The sequence below is a fragment of the Mirounga angustirostris genome, unplaced genomic scaffold, assembly GCF_029215605.1.
Source record: "Mirounga angustirostris isolate CCGP_5_RB_7025 unplaced genomic scaffold, mMirAng1.0.hap1 SCAF_10, whole genome shotgun sequence".
Classification (NCBI taxonomy): domain Eukaryota; kingdom Metazoa; phylum Chordata; class Mammalia; order Carnivora; family Phocidae; genus Mirounga; species Mirounga angustirostris.
The window spans coordinates 99,473,834-99,501,779 of record NW_026991718.1 but is presented as its reverse complement, the minus strand read 5'-3'; the positions used below and the strand labels follow the sequence as shown (position 1 = coordinate 99,501,779).

Genomic DNA, 27,946 nt, shown 5'->3' with positions numbered 1-27,946 from the left:
GCGGTGGCGCATGCGCAAGGTAAGTGCAGCGGCCAGGGGCGTCACCGCTGGACATGCTGGGGCTGGGCGGTTTCTGGCTCTTGTGGCGGCGACCTCCTGCAGCGGGGGTCCCAGCAAGGAACCTCCGCTTCAGGAAGGTCGCCTCCGGCGTCTCTCCCCCGGGCAGCACCTCGCCCAGAGCCCTAAATATCTTCGACCGGGATTTGAAGAGGAAACAGAAAAACTGGGCGGCCCGGCAGCCTGAGCCGATGAAGTTTGACTACCTGAAGGAGGAGGTGAGCCCGCGGGGCAGTGGGGGAGGGCGGCGCCGAGCTCTGGCGCCGGTTCGGGGGCTCCGGCCAGGTCCCAGCCGACCCCAGCTGAGTCCACCCGCCGGGTGACCTTGAGCAGCTGCACTGCCTGTCTCGGCGTCTACTGTAATCACTGAAGGGGTGGGTGAGGATATTTGTAAGGTGCTATTCATTCATTCATTCATTCATTCATTCATTCATTCATTCATTCATTCAGATATCGCTTGAGTTACAGCTCTGTCCTGGGCAGAGTAAGACCGCTACCCTCAGGAGGTTTCATTCTTGGGGGCGTCGGTGAACAAGAAATGTAATTTCAGCCAAAGAAGTAAGGTGAGGTACTAAAGTGAAGTAGTATAGTGACTGCGATGGTCAGTCAGAGAAGGCCGCTCAGGCAGACGACATGATGAGGAATTAGGCAAGCTAAGATCTGGAGGGAATAGCCTTTTAAGCAAAGTGAAGGACAAGTGAAGAGTTTCTGAGGCGGAAAGGACCTTGTTGATGCCTCCAGTGAAGCTTCGGTGAAGGAGAGAGTGGGAGAGGAGGTCAGGGAAGGCGCAGGTTATTAGGGCTGTAGATAAGAATTTTGGATTTTCTCGTCTAACTGAACTGCCCATTCAGTATGGTAATCTCTGGCCACATGTGGCTATTGAGTGCCTGAAATGTAGCTAGTCCAGTTGAGATGTGCTGGATCTGTAAAATACACTGGATTTCAGTGACTTAGTGTGAAAAAAGGATGCAAAATATTTCATTAACAGTTGTTTTTTTTTTATCTTGATTACGTGTTGAAATTGTAGTTTTGTTATATTGGGCTAAGTAAAATATGTGAAGAATAATTTCTCCTGTTCCTTTTTACTTTTTAAAAGTGGCTATTAGAAAATTAAAATGACACATATGGCTCTCATTGTTTTTCTGTCGGTCAGTTCTGTTCTAGAGGAATGTGAGCCTGTTGAATGGGTTTTTTGTTTGTTTGTTTGTTTTGAGGGGAGGGGAGAGTCAACCCTGGGGCTAGATCTCACAACCCTGAGACCATGACCTGAGCCAAAATCGAGAGTTGGTCACTTAACCGGCTGAGCCATCCAGGCGCCCCTAGCGTGTTGAATTAAGCAGTGGAGTGATAGGATCTGATATATGTTTTAGGAAAAGTAATTAAGATAAATTAAGATCTCAGATTTGTGCTTGTTTGAAAGACCTCTTCCTCTGTCCAGGTGGACTAGAAACTGAGGGTTTCTACTCTCTGGACACACAGCACCAAGTTCAGGCCTAAGTAAATGTTTCTTTGGGGATGAAGCAAAATTGAAGTTAAGTGTAGTGAACTCTTTAAAGCCGAAGCAAGAAACAGTTTTTGAGGTCTGTGCAAGCTTGGCCTGACCAGATGATGACTGTGTTCATTCTTAGGGTTCATAATGACATGTACTTAGAAGATGTATATTTCTAACCACTTTTCTCCAAGCAAAGCGTGTAGATCTGGTATACTTCTTTCCCTTCCCCCACTACCCCCCAAAGCAAATACACATATGTTCTGAACTTCCAAGTCCTAATAGAAACTCTGGGGTGTTTATGAAAGAATAGTAGAGTGTGAGGACTATTTCTCACATCTTTATTCCTGACAGATGAGGCTAGCCTAGCAAAAAGGAAGCACCTACCTTATGGCCTCTTTTAGATTGGGATGGGATTGGGGAGAACAGCATAAAGTGCAATTTCTTCAGATTTGGCTGACTTTCTAATTTGCACATGTTCCTTGGAAAAGTTGTTTACTTGTTCAGTAGTTCCACAGAATTTCTTAGGAGTCTTTATAGATAATAGAGTTTTTTTGTTTGTTTTGTTTTGTTTTAAAGATTTTATTTATTTATTTGACAGAGACAGCAAGAAAGGGAACACAAGCAGGGGGAGTGGGAGAGGGAGAAGCAGTCTTCCCGCTGAGAAGGGAGCCCAACGCAGGGCTCTATCCCAGAACCCTGGGATTATGACCTGAGCTGAAGGCAGACGCCCAACAGCTGAGCCACCCAGGTGCCCCCAAATAATAGAGTTTTAAAGTGATCTTTATACATTGATCTGTAATAAACCCTAGCTAACAATATTTTTTCACTTTCATGTATCTCATGCTAATATCTGTGGACAATAATGTATCTGTTATGCTCCTGTTGCTTCTTATCCTTGTAATCTTACATAGAACATACAATGTAAAGGCCAAATATATACATATTCATGAATATTTAGTCTTGGATTCATTAAATGGACTTCTGAAGTAATTTGCCTGAATTTGTTTCCTGGGATAGTTTAATTTATGGTGTTTATAATTTATGGTCAAATTGATATAATTTGTGGTCAAATTGAAAATGGGATAGAGAGAAGTACTTATCAACATGTTGAAACATAAGTAACATGTGGATTATTGAATATAAGAAAAAGTGTTGCTTCTCTTTTAAACCTACTCAACTTTTATACATCATTGCTGCTTGTAATCCTTCAGGTTGGAAGTCGGATTGCAGACCGTGTGTATGACATAGCCAGGTAAGTAATGATTATCATAATAAAATACAATTAACTTTTGGCTGAAGATTCAAGAGATTGAATGCTGAGAGCTTAATGTCTTGAATGGCAGAATCTGGAGGAATTTATTACCGGAATTAGTGATTTTAATCACACTCTTAAGTCTCTCCTTTTTTTTTTTTTTTATTTTTTTTATTTGAGAGAGAGAGAGCAGGAGCACAGGGAAAGGGAGAAGCAGACTCCCCACTGAGCAGGGAGCCTGATGTGGTGCTTGATCCCAGGACCCTGGGATCATGACCTGAGCCAAACACAGATGCTTAACTGACTGAGCCATCCAGGCACCCCAAGTCTCTCCTTTTTTATGTCTGGAGAGCACGTGTTCTTTTTTTATCCTTTTTGCCAAAAAAAAGAATGAATAGAAGTACAACTCATAGCTTCTCTATGAGCCTGAATGACTGATCCAGTTTCATTTGGCTAAAAGCCAGTAATGAAAACATTGCTCCAAAAATGGAGGTAAAAATTGACCAGCTGTGAATTTTTAAGATTTAATAAACCTAGCTTTAAAAGTTTAACTACAATTAAAACAGAATCTTTACTATCTCAGTGAAGGAAATCTACCTAGATTTGTTCCCCACTCAGATTATATGAGACTTCGGCCATTTTATCTTAAGTATTGTTAATGGCAGTAGGGTTCTATGACAATTACATAGAGGCAGATTTGAGAAGAGAACACTTTAATGAAGTATTAAACCCTTGGTGAATTCATTGCTGTGTATTAGGCATAACAATTTTACAAATTCAGGTTTACAGCTGTGTGGCAGGAACCACATAAATAATGGTTAAATAATGTCTTTACTGTAGAATTGTTCTGTGATGTTAGCAAATCACTTTTTTGTGCTCTTTTGTTTAAAAGACATCCATTAATTAGACCAACATGGGATGAATTTATTACATTTGTTTATAAAAAGGGGAATTTTTTTTAAATCAAAAACTCAAGTCATTTTTTAGAAATATTCTTGCTACTTAAAAGAATCTTGGAATGAATTAATTTCATATGGTAAAAAATGCCTCATTGTTATAAATAATCACCCCCATTTCGTCTGTTTTATTCCATTATTTTAAGGCTCTGAAACAAATAGCTAGTTCTGTGTACTGCAGCCATTCATTTGCCTGGATTTTAGGCCATTTATTAAAAATGAAACATTAAGTTTTCCAAATCAGTATGGGTTTTATAATCTTTTTATGTCATAGTACTGAGCAAAACATAGATCTACAGAGAGACCTGTGATTATGGCTAAAAGCATGTCTTAAACTAACATTAACTCTTTAGAACTAAATTATTAAAAATACCAGTCTAAAAAAATACAGTGTAAATGCCCTTGCACTAACATTCTATTGTTACAAAGTATAGTTTATATTGTCCACACTGATGTTTTGTTGATTCTTAAAAAAATAACCCCACAGATTATTAAATGTCTTATTTGTGGTATCTGAAGTCCATTTAATACTGTTATAATCTGGGGACTCCTGGGTGACTCAGTTGGTTAAGCGTCTGCCTTTGGCTCAGGTCATGATCCCAGGGTCCTGGGGTTGGGCTCCCTGCTCAGTGGGGAGTCTGCTTCCCCCTCTCTTTTGCCCCTCCCCCCCACTCATGTGCACTCGCTCACACTCTCTCTCTCATGAATAAATAAATCTTTTAAAAAAACTGTTATAATCTGTGGTAGTAACAACTTATAATCAACTTCTGTTGAGTATTTGTACTGTGCTAGATACTTTAAACGCGCCATTTCATAAAATTCTCTTGAGGGAGGTAGTAGCTTTTCCATTTTATAGATGGGGAAACAGATTCGGTAAGATTAAATCACTTGTCCATGGTCACAGAGCCAATAAATTACAGGCCCAGAATTCTAAATCATGTCTTTCTGATCCCAAAGCTTGTGTACTTTACCATGTCATACTGCCTATGTTCACAATCAAGATAGAGGGCATTATGTAAATAAATGGTTCTTTCTCATCACCAGTTCTCCAACTGTGTACTGGTGGTCTATATTTTTGACATAAGTTTTTAACAGAAATTGAAAAAGGACTGCCAATTTTGTTTCCAATATAAAAAATGCTATTCGTGGATAAAATTTTAAGTTTTCTTGTCATATGAAATTGGCTTACAATTAGATGTGTGAACTGGTTTTGTATGACATATATTTAGAGGAGGCAATGTAGTATGGGGGATAGTAATTCTGGGTCAAAATTCTGACTACCTGAATTCAAGTTCTGACTACTGCTTATTAGTTGAGTGACCTTGGGTTGACTTACTTTGAACACTTAGCACATTGCTTTGAACCTGCTAAGATTTCTTTTTTTTAAGATTTTATTTATTTATTTGACAGAAAGAGAGAGAGACAGTGAGAGAGGGAACACAAGCAGGGGGAGTGGGAGAGGGAGAAGCAGGCTTCCCGCTGAGCAGGGAGCCCGATGCGGGGCTCAATCCCAGGACCCCAAGATCACAACCTGAGCCGAAGGCAGATGCCCAACAACTGAGCCACCCAGGTGCCCCAAACCTGCTAAGATTTCAGTAAAAGTTAGCTACTGTTTAGTTGTTTTGTTTTGTTTTTAGTTTAACATGTTAGTATTTCATGGTATTTTACGTGATGATTTTTAAATTATCTGCTGCCTCAACAAATTTGAGAAAAAGGGATAATTAAGTTCCTGATAAGTATGCCAATATTTTCATGTTAATTTAGGTTAGCTTCTTTTCATTCTTTATTTGTATATATTATTAAATTAAAATATCCCCACTAAATTTGTTCTTTGAATCCACATCATGGAGCAACCTCATGGAAAGCCAGTTGACTGTGAGGTCCTGTGAATGTCTGGACTAGATAGACTTGCTCCTTCAATATGTTCTCTGGTAGAAACAGCTTATAAGGTGAGGCAGAAAAGGCAGATGATGTAACTTTTTGAAAGTTGTGTTCATTAAAATGTTTTTACTTAAGAAAAATTAGTTTTGAGTAGTTGTTTTGTGGACTGTGTTATTACAGACAAAACATAACTTCTGGGCGCCTGGGTGGCTCAGTTGGTTAAGCGACTGCCTTCGGCTCAGGTCATGATCCTGGAGTCCCGGGATCGAGTCCCGCATCGGGCTCCCTGCTCGGCGGGGAGTCTGCTTCTCCCTCTCCCACTCCCCCTGCTTGTGTTCCCTCTCTCGCTGTGTCTTTCTCTGTCAAATAAATAAATAAAATCTTTAAAAAAAAAAAAAAAACATAACTTCTGTGTCTATTTTTTAGAAATTTTTCCCTTGCTTTGGATGTTGGTTGTGGAAGAGGTTACATAGCACAGCATTTGAATAAGGTATATGTATTCAATGACTTAATTTGCTTTAAGAAATAAACTTGACTATTTTTACAGAAAGTCTTCCTTAATTCAGTTTGTATCATATATAGATTTTGATTATATCAAACTTACTAAATTTTTTTTAAATTGACAAACACTACAACTCGGGGCACCTTTTTTTTTCTGAAGCCTGTAGTTAAACATTCACCTGCACACCAGTTGCACTTGACTAGTTAGCAGTGACCAGGCAATAATAGGGTACCTTTTCCAAGTTGTGGACAGGGAAGTTCTTTAAGAAGGGAGTGTGCATGAAGTAGAAAGGATCAGAAGGAGGGGAAGCAGAGTAGAAAGTACTGAAGAAGTTTCTAGAAGACCACCAACAGTGCTGGACTTCAAAGAGGTCAAGTAAGGTAGGACTGAAAGCCGACACGCTGTTGTAGTTGATTAGGTCATTAATAATCTTTATAAATAGTGTTGTTAGAGCCCTGAAAGTGGGAATAGGTTACCAAGAATTGAGGAGAAAGACATTAATGAGAATTGGAGTTGTAGATTGCAAACAGAACTAGAAGGTAGTTAGAGGTGAGGAGAGATTGGGAGGCTTACGCCTGTTTCAAGGTAAGGGAAAGAGACACAGAATAAAGAGATGGAAGATTAATAGAGATGGTGATGGGTGGAGCAGAATCCTGGAGAAAAGAGCATAGTGGAAGGTGTTAATCTGGGAAAGAAATGGTGCAGTGCTCTTGGAAGGAAGAAAGAAGAGATGAAACAGGGAAAATGAAACCAGTGAGTTCCCCTTCTCCCCAAGTGTCTGTGTTTTTTAAGTCTTTCTTTACTCTTTGTAAACTCTTTGAATGAACGGCTGAAAGGCAGGAAAACTATCTAAGTCTTTTGTGGCCCAGGAATGGGGACTAGCTCTCAGCATGTTGTGCTATGGAAAAGTTAACACATAAGCCTTAATCCAGTGGAGTGAACTAAAGAGGTTGATTACTCACACCTATGTTGTGTATTTTATTAAATATAGTTAAATGTGTTAAATATAGGCATGGTTGCATGTATTTAAGTCTGTGTAACTTACTATATGTTATTGTAGCTAGTTGTTTACCATACTGGTTTTAATGCAGAAAAATACCCTTACAAAGCTGAAAGTAACTCTATGATTGCCACTTTCTAGTTTAGCAGTTTCAACAATTATTTTGTTTTGTTAGTGGTTTTTTGTTTGTTTTGTATTATCTGATTTACTTTATTCCATTGCAGGAAACTGTTGGAAAGTTTTTCCAAGTAGACATTGCAGAAAATGCTTTGGTAGGTAGCTCTATAACACTATTGATTTCTGATCTCTTGGTTTTATTTTTAGTTTTTATTTTTATTTCCTTCAAAATGAAAATAGCTTTTTTTTTTTTCTGATTATGTATAACACATATAAAGAATTAAACAGTACAGGAAATGTAAAGGGGAAAGAAAATATCATCCCTGGTTCCACCATTCAGGGGCAACCACGGGTGACATTTTGATCTCCACCCTTGCAGATGTAGAACTGTCTCCCAACATACAATTTTATACAAATGGTATAATGGTAACATGCCATGTTTTTCACAGGGTATCATTCTTTTATATCAATGAATGATATATGTGCGCACAAATTCCACCTTTTTAAAAGGCTGTATCGTATTCCAATATAAGAATATTCCATGGTGTATTTGGCTAAATTTCTATTGAAGGACAGTTCTATTTCTAGTTTCTTAATAACCAGCACTGTGAAGAACATCCTTATATAAAGCAACTTGGTACATTTGATTTATTTTTCTCCCTGGAAATAAATTCCTATACATCAGACTACTGTTAGGAGCACTGGGTGTTATACGAAAACAATGAACCATGGATCACTACATCAAAAAATAATGATGTATTGTATGGTGACTAACGTAACATAATAAAATTTAAAAAAAAAGAAAGAATAATATTATATGAAAGCACTTTTTCTCTTCTTTGGCGAGACTGGGCCATTTTTTCTGTCTTTGTAGGTTTGATAGGCAGAAAGTAGAATCTTACTGATAGTTTTATTTGCACTTTGAATGCAGCCAAATAGCTATTGATGTCTTTGGGCTATTGGTATTTCTTAATTTGTGAATTTGTAAGTAATTTTGTGATGTGCCTATACCTGCACTGTTGCCTTAGTGTGTTCTTTCTCTGGGTAGTTTTAAGAGTTTGTTTTTTTAGGGATATTAATTTCATCATTTTTGTTGTAAATATTTTCCAAAGTGTGTTGTTTACATTGTTTATGGGTTTTTAGAAGTTTTTGATTAATTTATCATCACATAGATCAGTCTTTTCCTTTACAGTTCCTGGCTTTTGAGTCACGTTTGTTTAAAGTGTTACCATCTAAGAGTATAAAAATGTTTACCCATAATTTCGTCTAGTACTTTTATGGCTTCAGTTATTCCACTGAAACTTTCAGCTTTCTGAGATTTGTTTTGGTGTGAGATAGGTATCCTATTTATATTTTTCCAAACCATTAGCCAGTTTTTGTGGCTGGTCTTAGTTCTCATTTAAGAAACACTTTTTGAGCTTCTCTGTGGCTCTGTTTTGGGTTTTTTTGTTTGTTTGTTTGTTTGTTTTTGGTAGGGATAGAAACTGCCAAGTAAATATAACATTGACTAAATTTAACAATGATTGCATTAGTAACAGATTTTCTCTGAATGTATTTTGAACTTTTATTTTTTTAACCACTAGAAAAATATCTTAGAAATGGAAATTCCTACTGTTAGTGTTTTAGCTGATGAAGAGTTCCTTCCCTTCAGAGAAAATACATTTGACCTGGTGGTTAGCAGTTTAAGGTTGGTAATCTATTTGTACTTCTTAAAAGTGTATGTTATAAATAACTTATGGTATACAGTTTTAATATTATTGAGTAAAGAAAATAGATAATGGAGTAAATTCTTAATAATTTCGTTAAAGTCACAAACCAGTTTTCTTAGTTTATAAACTGTAAGATTTCTCTGGTAAAGAATTACGAATTATATGCTCCCTAGTGGAGATGATATGCTATAGTACCTTAACTTTTTCAATTTGCTAAAGCTCATCTGTGATACAGGGGTTTTCCTCCCCAGTATACATAACTTAGTATCCATATTGATGAGGGCAGGAGTTGGAAAGAGTATACTGGCTCCAACATTCAAATATTAGAGCACTCTTATAAACTCAGTCTGGCAAGTAAGGAAAAGCTAGTAGTTCCTTCAACTTCAGTTTTTCTCCCACACAGAAATATGGTCCTTAAGGTTATATTTTCCCATTTGTGCTTCCTACCATGTCCCTGCACATTGATTACACAAACATATAAATGTTTATTGAATAGATTATAATACACGAGGCTCTGAGCTAGATGCTTTGGGGAAATAGAAAAATGAATGCAGACAGGGATCCCGTCCTCAAAGAACTCAGCATCTAATAGGGAAAAATAAAAGTCTGTGTGTAACTTTATTTCCCCTATCTTGTTGTATAGTCAGATTTTCTTTCAAAGATTCAACATGCTCTTCATGTCAGCACAGCCCTTTTGATCGCTGTTTTTAGAGTGACCAGTCACTGTGGTTCACCCAAGACTTTGCTAGTGTTAGCACTGAAAGGCCTATATCCCAGGAACGCCTCATTCCCAAACAGTTGCACTTTAGCTGTTTCCTTCAGTGAGTTTGTAATTTCTTCCATACTTTTTAAGGTATGCTTGGCAAATTTAGAAAATTATTCACATTCTATCATGAAATGAAAAACATTACAGAGAATGTTGGTCTAAGGGAAAGAGCCCTGGGCGGGGAGTTAGAATGTGAGTTTTAGCTTTTCTGCTTTCTGTTTGCAAGTACCTAATTCTGTTGCTTTCAGTTTCCCCATAAGTATGATAGAGCTTGTGATATTTCCTTCTTAATTTCTAAAGTATCTAATAATTGTTACAAAGCATCATGAAAGATAAATGTGAGCTTAACAGTATGGTTTGAAATGGGTATTCAGTGCTATCCTGGAAGTCAGCATAGGAGGATGCCACCTGTGTCAGGAAAGTATGACCAAACTCTACAGAGACTATGATTCTTGCCATCACATATCATCATGCACTGGTAGGGGGTGAGTAGAGGCAAAAAAAAAATGCAAGAGATTTCCTAAATTAAGTTCTAAATAGTATATAGTATTTATAGTACTGTAACATTTTCTCATGTCACAGAAGGAAGGTTTTCCCCTAGGAATATTTTTTGCTTTAAAACTTGTATGAAAACAATCAGTGAATTTTGATATGCAATTTTAGACTTCAAAATTAATACCTTTTTGATGGCTTTATATGAGTGATAATTATACTAATTATATGAATTAAGCTAAAATCAAAATGTTATTAATATTCTAGCTTACACTGGGTGAATGACCTTCCTAGAGCGCTTGAACAGGTAAGAAATTCTCTAATAGCCTGTATTATTTTATTATTAGAAACTTCTAAATATTTCCGTTTTTATCAGAATCTTCCAAATATTTTCCATTTTATACTTCTGATAGTTGGAAATGAAAGCAAATCAAGTATTTATCATCTTCTGTGGGCCAGATACACTTGGTGCCCTTTGGCATATTAAGAAGTACATTGAGTGACTCCCTTGCCTAGGAATTCAAGAAATCTAATTATGGAGATGTTTTAAATATTTATGAAAAGTTATACAAAATGACTTGGACAAAATGATATTAACATCACATTGATAAAAGACATTTTCTGTGTGGGTCCCTTTTCTTAATTGCCTATAAATTTTGTGTGGGTAGGAACCTATTGGTTCATATTTGTATCTTCCCTGTGCCTTATAATTAGAGAATGTGAGGTATGTTTGTTGGGTAGCATTTATCAATGAACTGGTGAAGAGTAGGTAAAAAGCACTGTGTTCAGAAGAGGGAAGGAGATCACAGTGGCTTGGAGTAGCCTAGGAGAGCTTCAAGAACAGGGAATTACTTTAGCAGGGCCTTAGAGAATAGGTCAGATTTGGGGTGGGAAGGCAGAATCACAGGATAGGTGGGAGATATGAGAGCCTCAGAAGCATGAAGGGACAGAGAGGAAGCCTCTTTGGAGATTAGTATAGTACTTGGAGATAAAGTATCTTGGGACCAGATTTAGGAAGATTTGGGTAACAGATTAAGGAATTTAGAGTTCATTCTTTATGCAATTCAGAGCTGCTGTGGAGGATTTTGAAGAGGAAAGTGACATGTTTAAAAGGCCGGCAGGCAGGATAACTACCATATCTTAAGCACACACTGTTTGCCAATCACTGTGCCCTGCTTTATATGTGCATTAAATAAATAACTCTGTAAGATGTCTTCATTTTGCTACTTGGAAAACTGATGCCAGAAGTTTTGGTTCAATTAAAGAGACTGCTTCCATCATCCAAGCATGAGAGAAACTGAAGTTAGGTGACAGTGGCAGGAGTTAACAGGAAGAGAGAGTATTTGGATGAGATACTTTGATGAGAGTAAAGGAAGAATCAACAGTTTGGTGGCTGGTTAGATCTGAAGATCAGAGACAGGGAGGAGTCCAAGCTCATCTTAAAGTTTTGAGTCTGGATGCCTGAGAGAATATTTAGTAAAAGCAGGGGAAAGAATGGTAATGATCAGATAAAGGGAATGGAAAATGGTACTTGACAGAAATATGGCAATTGGAGAGGGGAGTGGGTTTGAGAATAAGTGTGTGTGTGTTGGTTGTGTTGGGAGGGTGAGTTTGCCAAGAGACAAATTCCATGGCACAGGCAGATGAAAATGAGTTTAGAGTTCTGGGAAGATGTCCAGGCTAAAGATAGTGACTGGAAATCATCCTTGTGAAATCCACGGGAATCGATAAGCCCCTCTGAGGTAGAAAGAAGCTGCAGAGAGCTGAGGAATGAATTTTAGATCCCTGCTATATTACAGTTTGGTGACAAGGGAAGGAAGCAACACTAAAAGGGCAGAAGGGAAGAAAGTGAAGATTTTATAGTTTGCTTATATACTGTTTTGTAATTGCTTCATAATTTATTAAATATAAATTTAGGATAGATACTTTGATGAGAGAGCCTACTATGATTTGGGGTTTACTTCAGAATCTACCTTCTCCTGTAATGTTCCTTATTGTTGAGAATGGTCCATCAAATCTAGTTCCAGATGGTGGTTCTAAGAGAGTCCGTGAGTAAACATTTGTGATTCTGGAAGCCATTACAGGCACTGTTTTGCTTGAGTTATCAATTAAAAATTGCTTTCGTTTTAAAGTTGGAAAGTAAGTTAGTTACTTCTCCTTCAAGGAGACTAACGTTTGACTAGGTTAATCTTGTGAATCACAATAATTTCTGTACAAATTAGCTTTTTCTGCTAAAAAGCCACCCCAACTTAATGGTTTAAAACAGCAGTTTACTTAGCTCAGGATTTTGTGGATTGGGTGGGAGTTTGGGTTGGCCTTAGATAGGAAATCCTTCTGGCTCTGGCTTGGCTCACAGAGCCAGTGTCTGTGATCTGCTTCTAGCCTGTCTTGAAGCTGGCCTCTCAAGAATGGCCTTAGCTGGGGTGTCTGAGTGATCTCTGCTCCTCATGTGTCTCACCCCTCACTGGGCTGGCTCAGGCTTGTCCACAGCATGGTGGCAGCACAGGGACTCGTGGAAGGCCATTTCAGACTTCTCTGTGACACTGGCACACTGCCACTTGCGCTGCATTCTTTTGGCCGCAGCAGGTCACAAGGCTGTCCCAGATTCAGGGAGAGGGGAAGTATACTTCAAATTTTTAATGGGAGTTGTTTGATGGGGGTGACATTTAAAGGGCGCAGTAGAGGTTTGTGATTTTTGCAACCTACCACACTTTAAATTTTTTTCTTTCAGTATTTTTCTCATTATAAAAGTAATTTGTATCTATTATTAGAAAAGTTGAAAACATTTAACATATTTTATAGGTATTAATACTATCAATGAATTATTGTCCACCTTTATAATAATACATATGCTGCAGCAGTTTCTTTCTGACATTTGGTTGCCTTAGGTGTTACTTATTAAATTTTCTGATTATTTGACAAAATAAGAATGGTGATTGTAAAATATTGATTTAGACAGCATATATTTATTCTTTTAACATTTTTTATCCTAACTTTTTTTAGTATAAAATTTTAACTAATTTTGTTGTCTTGTATTTATCACAGATTCATTACGTTTTAAAACCAGATGGAGTATTTATTGGCGCAATGTTTGGAGGTGACACACTCTATGAACTTCGGTGTTCGTTACAGTTAGCAGAAACAGAAAGGGAAGGAGGATTTTCTCCACACGTTTCTCCTTTCACTGCTGTCAATGACTTAGGACATCTGCTTGGGAGAGCTGGCTTTAATACACTGACTGTGGTAACTATCAAGAGAGTTGATTAATTCTCATTAACCCATTGATCACACAGTTCAGAAACAACTTCTCATTAGAGATCTGTAGGTATCGATGGTATTATGAAAAGGTTTTCACAGATTTTCTCTTTTTAAATTTAGTTTGTATAAACACGTCTTGATTGATAAAGGTAGGAACATGAAATTTTTAGTATTTCTTACCTGAATATGTAGCTCAAAAAACCCAAACCTCAGTTAACAAGGAGATTGTTTTCCAAGACATACTACTCCATTAGAATTTTTAAATCCAGAGTTATATGTAATATGAGAGAGTTCAGATAATGGGGAAAAGAGGATGTACGGGAGCATTTACAGCACTACCTCTACCACCAGCCCTCAACTGAAATCGTGCTGTATGAGGCAGAAATGAAAGTATGTGCATTTATGGTCAAAGGTAGAAAATGTAGGAAAGGGGGCTATACACCATTAGGGCTAGAGAGATCTGGAAAGAGGACCTATAAGCTGTCAGAAGAAATATGGAGTCAGTACGGTACAGTGATGGTACGGGGCATAAGGTGTCTGACGGGTATAATTTGGTTCCTTGTCTTGCCCCTTTACTAGCTAGGGGAATTTGGGAGATTTACTTCACGTCTCTGAGCATTCATTTTTTTAAGAGAAATTCAAATGTTTCTCACCTCAGGTGGCTACTAGTATTAAGATAAAGGGTGTGAAGTGCCAGGACCATGGTAGATGCTCAATAAATATTTGCTCCTGCCTTCCTCTCTCCCCCTCCTCATACTCCTAGTACTTTGCCATCCAAGGCTTCCAACAGGGAGTCATCTGGACAGACAGTGGTTGCCCCTTCTAGCTCCTTTCATTAGCACAGTCACTCTAAAGGATTTTATTACTGCCTTCAGAGGTCAGTTGGGTAGACTTGCTATGATTTTCCAAACCCCTCAGGTTAAAAACACATCTCTATTCTAGAGGAAATAGGAATTTCCTGATGAAGAAAGCTTCTCATTGATCATAGGCTTAAGATTGAAATAGCCATTTAAGGAGATTTAATGTGAATATATTTCATAAAGTCAACCAACCAAGAAAAGATTGTCCCGTCCTTCCTTGTCTTGTTAGAAAGCACGGGGCATAGACCATAGTCCATGAGAGTCTCTGAAGTTGGAAAGGGGCCTCAAGAAGGGAAGAGACAGTAGGCTAGGAAATGACAGCAACCCTCAAGATTTTACAGCTGTGTCTTTTGTAAACTGCTAATGGCCTGAGTCAGCAAAACAACAGTCAGTTGTTGGCAGCTGGAAAGGGGAAAGCTCTGCTTTGTGAGGGTGCTGCTTTGTAATTAAAGCAAACACTGGCAAATACAGGCAATTGTACAAGAGGGATCACTATATTTTTCACCGTTTTTTAATTATATAAGTAATAACACAAATACATTTTGGTCGTAAACATTAAACTGTAGAGATAAATTGGCAATTTGTCATTCCTCTTTAATCCCCCAAATCTTAGTTCTCTCCTGTGAGCCACGGTTCTCAAAATTTTGTTTTTAGGACCTTGCTACACACTTAAAATTATTGAGGACCTTAGAGAGCTTTTGTTATGTGGGTTATGTCTATTAATATTAACCAAATTAGAAATTGAAACTGAATTTTAGTATTTATTAATACATTTAAAACTAACAATAGTGTACCTATTATGTGTTAACATAAAACATCTGTTTTTTATGGGGGAAGAAAGAAACTATTTTCCAAAAGAAAAAATTAGAAGAATGTCATTGCTTTACATTTTTACAAATTTCTTTAACGTATGACATAATAAAAGTGCTAAATTCTCATGCCTTCTTCTGCAGTCATAAGACTGTCTATGAGAATATCACATGTCATGTAACTTAGGAAAAATTCAGTGTACTCATGAGAGACTGAGAGGTGAAAAAGCCAAATAGCATCTTAGTATTATTTTAAGAATAGTTTTGACTTTGTGGACCCCCAAAAGTGTGTCTTCTTGTGGTTTTGTATGGTTGTAAAGTGGACTGTGCATTTTAGAAAAATTTCTGCTGGAGCCCTGGGTGGCTCAGTTGGCTAAGTGTTCGACTTGATTTTGGCTCAGGTGAGGATCTCAGGGTCGTGAGATCAAGTCCCACGTTGGGCTCTGCGCTCAGCACAGAGTCTGCTTGAGATTCTCTCTTCTCCCCCCGCTAGCACGTGCATGCTCAATAAATAAATAAAATCTTAAAATTTTCTGCTAAAAATGTTTAACCTAACATAGCACTTAAAATCCTACATTTCTGTTAGTTGGGAAATCTATTATGGAAATACCTTCTATATTCTTTTAAAAATGAACTGAATAACTCAAACATTAAGGTACAAAAATATTGGTGTGGAATCTTCTTTGTGGTTTATAAAAATTAATGATTTAATAATAAATATATACAAATTTGTTCCTTGATACATATACACTGTCTCTAATGTGGTGTATTAACATTGTATCATAATTCATTTTCTAAAAAATTCCATCCCAGAAGCTTATAAAATCAGTTACATAGGTTTAAGTTGCATACATTAGGTATATCATTTTTATACTGCAGTGGATTTTTATTTTTAAAGTGAATTCAAGATTTGCTTGTTTACATTTATATGACTTTCATAGTGAATTATTTTCAGAGTTGGTGGGCATTCTGAATGAGGCTCATTTCCTTTTAGAATAGAGTTGCCAGATAATATATTAGGAGAAAACTGCAGATATGGTCCATCTTAATTTGAATAAGGACTTTGACAAAGCTATTGTGGTATTCTTTTGATTGAGATGGAGGTAGTGCTTTTAGTTTCATTGAAAGATTGTTTTTGAAGGATATTGCTTAATGACTATTGTTTTTAATCTTATGATTTCTTTAAAAAATAGTTTCCTAAGGTAGAAAAATATAGAGAAGAAATTGACTACCCAGAGATGGTCTTATTAAAAAGAGCACATATGAACAACATGGTCATGCATATGTTAATAAGAAAAAGGAAATTTAAAAAATGTATAGATAGAATGAGATAAACAGAGCAGGTCTAAAGTGAAAAGAAGTCTCCTCCTCCTGACTTCTGATACCTGGTCCCTCTCCCCAAAGATGACCATTGTTGTGTGTATATCCTTTCAAAACAATTTTTTATCATAGACCACTATACAATTATGTCATTTAAACCTACATATGCAACAGTATATACTCTCTGTTGCTTTTATAAGCACTCTTCGGGGTTTTTTTAGTTAATAGCATACCTTTTTCTTTTTTTTTAAAGATTTTATTTATTTATTTGACAGAGAGGAGCAGAGGGAGAGGGGGAAGCAGACTCCCGGCTGAGCAGGGAGCCTGATGCGGGGCTTGATCCCCAAGACCCTGGGATCATGACCTAAGCCGAAGGCAGACGTTTAACGGACTGAGCCACCCAGGTGCCCTAGTTAATAGCGTATCTTGGAGATCTTCCCCTACAATATCGACCACATTTCCTAACAGCTGTATGGTATTTCATTAAGTAGATATACTTTAATCAGTTCTCTATTAATGGACATTTAGATTATTTACAGCTAGTTTTTTGGTTTTTCATTGTTGTTTTGTTGCTATTTCAGTGCTGTAATGTATTTTCTTTGACATAATCTTGGCACATCTGTCAGGTCAATTTCTAGCAACAGAATTGCTGGGTCAAAGAGTCTATACATTGAAATTTTGACAGATAGGGTCAGATGACTTTACAAACGTAGCATCAATTTATATGCCCCATCAACAATATAAGAATATGGCAACTCTTGCTTATACTTTGTTTTGTATCTTTAAGATTAAAAATAGTGGTCATTTTGTTTTGCATTTGTCTGGGAATTAGAATGGATTTTTTAAGATTTATTTGAGAGAGAGAATGAGTGGGGGCGAGGGGCAGAGGGAGAAGCAGACTTCCTACGGAGCAGGGAGCCTGACGTGGGACTCGATGGGACCCTGGGATCATGACCTGAGCCGAAGGCAGACACTTAACCGACTGAGCTATCCAGGCACCTCTAGAATGGATGTTTTTGATAAGTGTTCTTTGGGCTTTATACTTGATTCTGTTCAACATTAAAGTCTAAAATCAGGAGGAATAATGAACACATTAGATAAAGTTACAAAACACGGAAAGATCTAGACACTTCGAAAGTGGTTAATGCAAATAAGATGAAAGTTTAGTTACATGCAGCATTTTGATACCAAACTTGGGGGAAAAAAAGTATGTGTCCTGTATTTGGGGGCTAATTCCCAATATAGGGAATTTTTTACAGAGATCTAAAGATTAAGAATCTTTAGGAAGATTTCTCTTAGAATAGTGAATATTTATTCTGCAGTTTGACATTTTCATATATCAAGCATAAACCAGATGACATCTGTAAAGATTATTATAAAGAACATTCCTGTTTACCATGAGAAATTGGTCTGGGTAATCTCTGTGGCCCGTTTTCAAATCTGGGTCTTTTATGATGAATGTCAAATGAATATTCCTTTTTCTTTTTAAATAGGATACTGATGAAATTCAAGTTAACTATCCTGGGATGTTTGAATTGATGGAAGATTTACAAGGTAACGCACTTTAAAGAATGTTTAGTCTCCATTTGAGAGTCATATTTTGAGAGCAGACTTGATGGAAGGTACTGGGGCTAAGCACTAGGGATACATTGGTGAGGAGAAAGCAGACTGTCTTCATGGAGCTTATAAAATAAAATGGGCGAGGCAGACATCATGCAGCTGCCATAAAGATAAATGTTAAATTAGAATTGTGGTAAGTGCTACAAAGTAGGGGTGCATGGTGCTATGACTGCTTCTAAAAAGATGGTGGAACTTTCTTGAAGGGTGCATCTGAGGCAGGTAGAGCACATCAGTGACTTTCTCCAACAACAATTGGCAGCTCAGGTCCAGGCACAAGAAAGCGGGTAGTTGGGTTAGTGTGGGATTGGGGTTTATTAAAGGGATAAGTCCTAGTCGGAGAGAGTCAACGAAAGTCTTGTCTGAGGAAGTGGTAATTGTGCTCTAAAAAATGAAGATGAGTTAACTAGGTGAAGAGGGGAGGGAGGTGAGTGGCAGGCAGGGAGAGTAGCATGTGCAAAGGCTCTGTGGCAAGAAAGAGCATGGCAAGTACTGAAAGGGCATTTTGGCTAGAGTACAGGGAATAAAAAGGAGAGAATTAAATAATGAAATTGGTGAGTAAATGGGGACTGTATAGTCCCTGTTGAGATTGTCTGTATCTTAAAGCCCCTTTGAGGCATTAAATGGAGGGAGAAGGGGGAAGTCATGATATCAGATTTGCATTTTGGATAAAATGGATTGGCAGATCAGCTAGTAGGGAGACTCGTTGCTGTAAAGCTTATTGAGAAATGATGGTGGCTTGGATTAAGGATGTAATCCATTCACTTTTGAGAAAAGTGAATGGATTCTAGAGATAATTAGGATGTAAATTTGGCAGTCCTTGCTGATGGGTTACATGTGGGTGAGTGGACAGAGCTATTTCAAACATAACTGCTGAGTTTCTGGTTCACATAACCAGATAGACGGTGCCCCTTCATTGACAGAGAAAACAGTAGAAGAAGACCAAGTACAGACAGGGACACCTCTTGAGTCACGTGTGGGTATTTTGGGTTTGAAGTGCTTGTCAAATGTCTAAGAGGAGATGTCAAGTAGGTGGCTGGGTGTGTGGGTATGTTGTTTTAGAGGAGGTGATTGCCTGGTTAAAATATCATGAGTCATTTGTGAATTGGTGGTATTTGAAGCAATTGCCTGGAATGAGAGCATGAAGTGAGAAGAGAACACGGCCAAATACTGAGCCGTTAGGAACCTAATAGACGGTGACTGAGTAGAAGAAGGATGTGTCTGGACGTATTACAGATGTGATGGCAGAGGCAGAGTATTGGAGAATCATTAATGGTGGGGAGACTAAAAAATCTCAGAGGCCATGGTACTGGTGATTATTAACAGTGGTGATTATTAACCTAGGGTGGTGGCAGGACTTGGGGTACAGATGGAACCTGAATCAGGTGCCAATCCTCTGATGAATGAGAAGAGGGACTGGGAGCCTGATGTCTGTGTCTGACAGCAAGCAGGAGTGAGAGAGGATGATGGCCAAATAGTGTGGGTCTCACCTTGTTTTTGACAAGTTAGAGACAAAATGGCCTGGAAGAGGCTTTGAGGAGCAACAAGGATACAAACCCTTACCTCCCAATTCTGAAAGAGGTAAGGTACGCAGATACACACATCTGCCACAGAGTGGGCTGCTGGAGAAGTGATTTTCTCCAAGGAGAGCTTTGACTTGCCTAAGAAATTATGAGCTTTTACTTTTTATTACCCAAATGGCATAGGCAGCTTTGCTGAATGAAGGAAGCTGAAGCGATTAAAGGTGTGTTCGTTGAAACCAGAACTGTGCTTACCTAGGGGAACCTTAATCTGGATCCTGAAAAATGAAGATGATTTAAGCAAGAGGCTTATAAGACTAAATAGCTTGCAGTTATTTATAGATTTATAGCTTTTCTTAAACGCTATTGCAGTTGCTTCTCTCAGTAGTCCTCTGGTAACTATTTATCTCTGTATTACAAGTGATGAATATGAGGCCCAAAGGGAACACTTGCCTGTTAATGGCAGAATTAGGCCAAACTCTTGCCTTCTTGACTCCTGCTCTGCTAGTCTCTTACCTGACCCGACTTCTTTGGGCTGCCCATTTATAACAGTCCGTTTTACCCATCATCCAGCCTCCTCTGAGAATGGCACTTCTGTTGGCTTTACAAGGAGAAAGGTATGTAGCTGAAAACTTACTACTGTAGTCACTCTTCGTTCATTATAATTTAATACAGGATTGGCAGCTTATAGCATGTGTGCTTGAGATGACAGGGGATCAGTGATAAATCACACATTCCCCTCCCAAGCATTGCCCCAAACACTTGGCTTCCCATGACATAATCACGGAGTCCCTTCATCCAAAGACTTGAGAGATGGTGGTGGGTCGATGATGTATCATTCAGACTCTAATGATAAAAATATTTCTCAAATGCAGCATTTATTTTTATTCTGCTATATAATAAATGCTATGCTCATGATTCATTTCAAGAGAGAAGCAAGAGACTAGAAATTAGATGCATCAGTTGGAAAAGGTTACTACCCACTGATTTAAAAATATAGAACTTACTCTGTGCTGGGTGCAGTTCTGTGATATTTTCTGATACCCTAATTTTACAAATGAGCAAATAGAGACATTGAGAAGTTAGGTATCTTGTTCATGGTCACACCGGAACTGGAATTAGGATTTGAATCCAAAGTCCAATACTGCCTACTTGATCTCTGTGCATTTTTTTTTTTTATTGAAGTTAGCATAGTAAAATGCTCTAATCTTACATGTATAGTTGCTTGTATTTTTAATCACTATCCAGACAAGGATTAGAACATTTCCAGCCCCCTCAGAAGGTTACCTCATGCCACTATCCAGTTGATAACCCCTGCTTCCCCCAAGGGTTTTAAATAGGTCATCTATTTTGAGGACCTGTTGCCTAATATTTACCTTGAGAGGCTTTGCCAGTGCTTCTCTTATTTTTACTGTTAAGCCTTTTACATAAATCATATATTTTAGTCTTTGAATCTCTTATCCTTAGGAGGATTAAGAAGAATTATGTAAAGATAACTTGTAAAAGTGATATTTAACGAAGTAGATATAAACATTAAATGGTTGATTTTATATTCATTCACTTACCATTTATTGAACATCTACCATGTGCCAACTATTGAGCCAGTGATGAAAATACATAGTTCCTTATCTCAGGGAGCTTGTGCTGTAGTAGAGACATAGAGATAAAGAGAGAGACATAGGCATTTAACTGTAAAATGAGATAATTGTGTTTGAAAGTATAGGGAAAAACAGAATCCCTAAATCTGCTTAGGGTATCAGGGATGCTTTTGTAGAAGAGGCAGGACCTAAGCTAAAATGAGTTTGCCAGGAGAGTGAGTGAGTGGTACAGGTTTGGGGCATTGCCTTCCAAGCCAAGGGAATGGTCCGTGTAAAATCATGGAGATGCTTCCTTCACTTTCCTAATTAAGAAACTCTACAGTAATTCTGTATCGCTTGAATATGTAGGGTGGTGAGATGATAGGAAATGATGCAGGATAGTCCACCAGAGGCCTCTAGATTTTATCAGGTGAGCCTGGTACTGTGGGTGGAGAATTTCATGTGAAGGAGAGAGTGTCAGATCACTGTGTTAAAAAGCTCACCCTCGGGTGCCTGGGTGGCTCAGTTGGTTAAGCGACTGCCTTTGGCTCAGGTCATGATCCCAGAGTCCTGGGATCGAGTCCCGCATTGGGCTCGCAGCTCAGCAGGGAGCTCAAATAAATAAATAAATAAATAAAATCTTTGGGGCGCCTGGGTGGCTCAGTTGGTTAAGCAACTGCCTTCGGCTCAGGTCATGATCCTAGAGTCCTGGGATTGAGTCCCACATCGGGCTCCCTGCTCAGCGGGGAGTCTGTTTCTCCCTCTGATCCTCCCCCTCTCGTGCTCTCTGTCTCCCATTCTCTCTCTCAGATAAATAAATAAAAAATCTTAAAAAAAAAGCTCATCCTCCAGCATTGTTCATAAAGCATACTCTATGAGGAAGGTAAAACTAGAGCTAATATAGTTCATCTCTCTTGTTACACATGAGTAAACTGAGGCATAGAGAGAAATCAAGTAACTTGCCCAAGTGATCTAAGTGATAGAGCCAGGATTTAAGTCCAGTGTAGCAGCCTAACTCAGATCCTGAAATCTCAACCACTCTGCCTTTAAAAGGTCAGAGGCAGCTGAGATGGGAAGGAGAGTGGTCCAGGGATGAATGGGGGGGGGCGGAGCTTGGGTGACTACCTCCAGGTGTGCTTTGCCTACTGGAACATGGTGTTGCCTTCAAATTGGTTTTTGCTATTTTATATTGTTACACTTTTTTCTTGATGGTTGTAGTGTTTCTCATTTGAGCTGCCATTGTTATTAATTCACAGAAAAAAGTCCAGAATGTTGACCTAATTTTACAAAACAAGTTGTGTATCAGCTGATGAATGCATGAAAAGTTTTGGAGGCTTTCACAGTAGTTTTAAGGTAAGTTCAGTTTGTTTGTTTTTTAAAGACAGTACTCAGTATTGTTCCTCCTAAAGCATAATAGATTAGATTTTTATACAAGCAGTTGAACTTAACCTTAAAAACACTGTGAGAGTCTTAAACAGTCACTTGCTTCCTGGATTTTTCTCTTATCCCAAAGCCCAGAGCTGGTCAGAAGTTCCTAAATGTGTTTCCCAGGTGGTCTTCAGTAAAGGTCTACCATGATGCATTATGAAGTGTTCTCATTCCATTTTGAAGATGATAAACCATTTAATTAGAGTTAAGTGACATTGCCCTAGATTACTTAAGGATCCAAACTGGCATTATGATCCCAAAGTCTAGACTTTCTGTGCCACATCACACTGCTTACCACGAGGAGAAAGGAAGGTTGGTATGGTGGAATGCTTCTCTTGTGAGGCAAGCAGCAGAGTTACTGACTATAAGTGTTATGCAGTAGTACTCTTGAATTTCTGTATCAGAGAGAACATTATGCCTAATAATCTTAGTGTATCTAATACCAATTTTCTAAAAGGCATTTTAGAATTTCTAGTGTATTAAGTATTCCCCCCTCCCTCCATGTATTAAGTATTTACATTAAATAAATTAAACCTGTTTTCCACTGGTATTGCCTATATCTAAGGTGTAATAAGTCATGGCACTGAGAAAGTGAACAGAAATGAAAGCACCACAGCCATCATCAACAATAGATTTTTTCAATCCAACTCCCAGTTTACCTCTGGTCACTTGATATGGTTGATACAATGTAGGAGAATGTTTTTAAATCAGATTATGTAATGGGTCTGTAATGTTAGCTATAGAAGCCTTCAGAGATCATCTGGTCTAGCCACCTAGAAGACCCTTAGCAATTGGTCTAAGGTCATGTAGCTGCATTGTGACAGCAAGAATAAGAGCCACCTTTTTCTTCATGACAGTCTAACTCGTATATCTATTGTTCTTCATGAATTGGGGCTGTTGTATTCATAGGATGCTGGACATTGCTTTTAGTGTCAGAGATTCATTATCTTAAGGAATAGTAGGAACATTTTGGGATTGGAGAAGAGAAAAAAGTTTTACTTACTACAGCTGATTTGTTGATTGTTTTTAATAAGGCCATTGAAAACTTGGAAGATTATTATTTTTAAACTTCTGAAGAAAACTGATATTGGGAAGTTTATTGGGGCTTTTTTATGAAAGTAGAAAAACAAAAGTAAGAACTGATTTTTGGTGGTGTAGTATATAGAGAATAAATAAAGGATTTTTACTTTTGAAGTTTGTTTTGATCGTGGACTAGTTTAAAATGTGGCCTCAAAGGAATTTTAGTATATGCATAAAAAATAAAATATACAGCACTAATTGTTAATGAACAGTAGAAGAATATGAATCCTAGCTTTTAGGTATCAACTTGAAGAAAAAAGTCTAGTGATGCCTGGGTGGCTCAGTCAGTTAAGCATCTGCCTTCGGCTTAGGTCATGATCCCGGGGTCCTGGGATCGAGCCCCACATCACGCTCCTTGCTCCGTGGGGAGCCTGCTTCTCCCTCTCCCTCTGCCTGCTGTTCGCCCCTGCTTGTGCTCCCTCTCTCTGACAAATAAATAAAATCTTAAAAAAAAAAGTCTAAGAGGTCTTAGCTGCAGCAACTTCTTCCTAGAAACATCACCAAAGGCAAAGGAAGCAAGGGCAAAAATGAACTGTTGGGACTTCATCAAGATAAAAAGCTTCTGCACAGCAAAAGAAACAGTTAACAAAACCAAAAGACAACCGACAGAATGGGAGAAGATATTTGCAAATGACATATCAGATAAAGGGCTAGTATCAAAAATCTATAAAGAACTTATTAAACTCAACACCCAAAGAACAAATGATCCAATCAAGAAATGGGCAGAAGACATGAGCAGACATTTTTCCAAAGAAGACATCCAAATGGCCAACAGACACATGAAAAAGTGCTCAACATCACTCGGCATCCGGGAAATCCAAATCAAAACCTCAGTGAGATACCACCTCACACCAGTCAGAATGGCTAAAATTAACAAGTCAGGAAACGACAGATGTAGGTGGGGATGCCAACATCCTACAGTGTTGGTGGGAATGCAAGCTGGTGCAGCCACTCTGGAAAAACAGTATGGAGGTTCCTCAAAAAGTTGAAAATAGAGCTATCATACAATCCAGCAATTGCACTACTGGGTATTTAACCCAAAGATAGAAATGTTAGGATTCAAAGGGGTACATGCACCCTGATGTTTATAGCAGCAATGTCCACAATAGCCAAACTGTGGAAAGAGCCAAGATGTCCATCGACAGATGAATGCATAAAGATGTGGTATATATACACAATGGAATATTACGCAGCCATCAAAAGGAATGAAATCTTGCCATTTGCAACGACGTGGATGGAACTGGAGGGTATTATGCTGAGCGAAGTAAGTCAATCAGAGAAAGACCTGTATCGTATGACCTCACTGATAGGAGGAAAACAAACAGGGTTGCTGGAGTGGTTCGGGGTGGGAGGGATGGGGTGGCTGGGTAATGGACATTGGGGAGGGTATGTGCTATGGTGAGCACTGTGAATTGTGAAAGACTGTTGAATCACAGATCTGTACCTCTGAAACAATACATTGTATGTTAAAAAGAAAAAAAGAAGATAGCAGGAGGGGAAGAATGAAGGGGGGGAAATCGGAGGGGGAGAGGAACCATGAGAGACTATGGACTCTGAGAAACAAACTGAGGGTTCTAGAGGGGAGGGGGGTGGGGGGATGGGTTAGCCTGGTGATGGGTATTAAAGAGGGCACGTTCTACATGGAGCATTGGGTGTTACACGCAAACAATGAATCATGGAAGACTACATCAAAAACTAATGATGTAATGTATGGTGATTAACATAACATAATAATAAAAAAAAAGTCTAAATTTTATATATGTATGTATGTAGGCTTCAAGCTGGGCTTGAACTCACAGCTCACAACCCTGAGATCAAGAGTCAGATGCTTAACCAACTGAGCCACCCAGGTGCCCCAGAAGTCTAAATTTTAAAACAAAGAAAAGTGCCCCTGTAAAGAATGCACATAATTTCTTCCTAATCTGGGATTAGTAATATACTGTAAAATCTGAAAATATATCGTAGTTTTGGTACTGTCTAATGAGTCTCAGAGCCCTCTCCCAAGTTTCACGATCAGACATTTATGGCTTAGAAGGAGTGAGGCATTGTAGCAGTGCCCTGTCCTCTGAAGAGCATCTAAAAGGGGTGTAAAATGTGGCATCCTTGGAAAGGTACTTGCCAACTCCTCATGACTCACCTGGAGGGTCAGTTGCCTTGCTTTTGCCCAGCTGGCCTGCTTTAGACCACTGTTGGCAAGTAAGGCATGGGATTTGCCTCCTGAAATTTGATTTCTCTGGTCTTAATATCCAGAAGCTTCAAGTAGTTTTTGCCTTAGATCACTAAGAAGCCTAGCTACAACCTATTAGAGAATGGGGAGGGGTACACTGTTGGATGTGAAGAGGTTAAATTTGTGCTTTGAGCAGCTCAGCTATTGGCGGTTTTATCTAAAATTGCCTGTAATGTATTTTTAGGTATGGGTGAGAGTAACTGTGCTTGGAATAGAAAAGCCCTGCTGCACCGAGACACGATGCTAGCGGCCGCGGCGGTGTACAGAGGTAAGCGAGCTGGCTGTCTTTTCCACCCACGCCTCACTGAGGAATATGCGCCCTACCGTGTTTATCCCTTAACGTTGCCAGTACTTTTTCCTTTCCTGTTAAGGCATCATCAGATTTTTGTCCTTCCTTTCAGAACACAGATCCTGTAGTTCTGTATCCTTTTTCCAAACAGCCCTTAACTATATTTCTGTCAGCTTCTCAGCATTGAGGATTTTTCATGTGAGGCATTCTCAAAGTCCTCCGAATATCCCAATACCCATTTCTCTTTGGAGGACATGACTTTTATTGAGCAGATGTTTTTCTTCCTACTTCCATTTTTTTCAGATTGTAACCATTATTTGTCTTTATAGAAATGTACAGAAATGAGGATGGTTCAGTACCTGCCACATATCAGATCTATTACATGATAGGATGGAAATACCATGATTCACAGGTAATATTATTAAGACAAATCATTTTTCCTAGTGGGTTCATGTTTTCATTTACTTTTTATTTACATAGGGTGGGGTTTTTTAAAAAAAATACATGATGGCGTTAAGGGATTTCATGTAGAGCTGTATATTTATCTATTTCTAATATCTTTAATCTTTCATTATTTTCAGGCAAGACCAGCTGAAAGAGGTTCAGCAACTGTGTCATTTGGAGAGCTGGGAAAAATAAACAATCTTATGTCAAAGGGAAAAAAGTCACAATAAATACTTTATTCAATGTTAATGTAGTCCAGAATTTTCATCAGAGATGGATAACTTTCACATCTAAAATTATTACATTTTGAAGCAAGAAGCAATCTATAAGCAATGTACTATCAGATTGTAGTAATTAGAATAACCTAATCCTACATCTACATTTAGTAACCCTTTCGGTTTTATGTAGTTTCTGTTTTCATATGGATACTGTTATCTGGTGATTCGAATGTCTTATTTACAGATTCAGCCCCAAAGCAGGAAGATATTTCAGTGAAAAATCCACAAATATGTTCACATTTATAAATGCCTGACTTGATGGAAAAACATTGCCCACGCTGACATTTTGTACCTTTTTCTCCTTCTGATCTTTTACTGCCGTGAGAGGGTGAAAACAATGGAGATGAGAGGAAGGACAAGTTGGTAGATTCTCTAGAGTTCCGGATCATTTGGAATAAAAACAGTTCTTATAATGATTAGTCTAAGATACTCAAGCTAAAATTATGTCGCACTGTCATTTTTGTTGTGAAGACAGTATAGGCTTGTCTCTCCAGAGCTATTACATAGTTTTATACTTTAGAAAAGTGTGGATCTTGGGGCGCCTGGGTGGCTCAGTCGTTAAGTGTTTGCCTTCGGCTCAGGTCATGATCCCAGGGTCCTGGGATCAAGCCCCGCATCGGGCTCCCTGCTCAGCGGGAAGCCTGCTTCTCCCTCTCCCACTCCCCCTGCTTGTGTTCCCTCTCTCGCTGTGTCTCTCTCTGTCAAATAAATAAATAAAAATCTTTAAAAAGAAAAAAAGTGTGGATCTTTAAATTGACTCTTTCCTCACCTTTTTTTTTTTTTTAAAGCATCTGAATTCATTCATTTCTTTTTTACCTTCGTGATCTGGGTAGGATCCCAGGGTTTTATACCCCATGCTACCTTAGGTAAGGAGAGAACGTTTTAAAGAATTAGAGGAAAAATCCCCTGTGAAAGTATCTGCACAGTGATGAAGAGTGCTTTGTTGTTTGACTTTCCTTTGTCATTTCAGGCCTTTGGCACTCTTATTCTAATCCAGGTCCACTGTCCCATTGTC

The 27,946-nt window shown here is 38.4% G+C and overlaps 1 protein-coding gene across 10 annotated transcripts; it reads left to right on the top strand.

The window, feature by feature from the left end:
• The first annotated feature begins 3 nt into the window (after positions 1 to 3).
• Positions 4 to 27,258, top strand: NDUFAF5 (NADH:ubiquinone oxidoreductase complex assembly factor 5). 10 transcript variants are annotated; one of them, XM_064572803.1, is made up of 11 exons: positions 4 to 275; positions 2,761 to 2,801; positions 6,065 to 6,128; positions 7,365 to 7,412; positions 8,841 to 8,944; positions 10,492 to 10,531; positions 13,270 to 13,467; positions 17,965 to 18,025; positions 26,105 to 26,188; positions 26,539 to 26,621; positions 26,791 to 27,258. In XM_064572803.1, the coding sequence occupies exons 1-11, from the start codon at positions 54 to 56 to the stop codon at positions 26,881 to 26,883; spliced, it is 1,038 nt and encodes a 345-aa protein (XP_064428873.1). In that variant the 5' UTR covers positions 4 to 53; the 3' UTR covers positions 26,884 to 27,258. The 10 variants fall into 10 exon arrangements, 4 of the variants coding, with proteins under 4 accessions (XP_064428873.1, XP_045741343.1, XP_064428874.1 ...); XR_010405764.1 differs by lacking the exons at positions 26,539 to 26,621; positions 26,791 to 27,258 and adding an exon at positions 24,186 to 24,957 and having other exon boundaries at positions 6 to 275; XR_010405769.1 differs by lacking the exons at positions 26,105 to 26,188; positions 26,539 to 26,621; positions 26,791 to 27,258 and adding exons at positions 19,433 to 20,225; positions 22,442 to 22,467 and having other exon boundaries at positions 8 to 275.
• Positions 27,259 to 27,946: the final 688 nt, after the last annotated feature.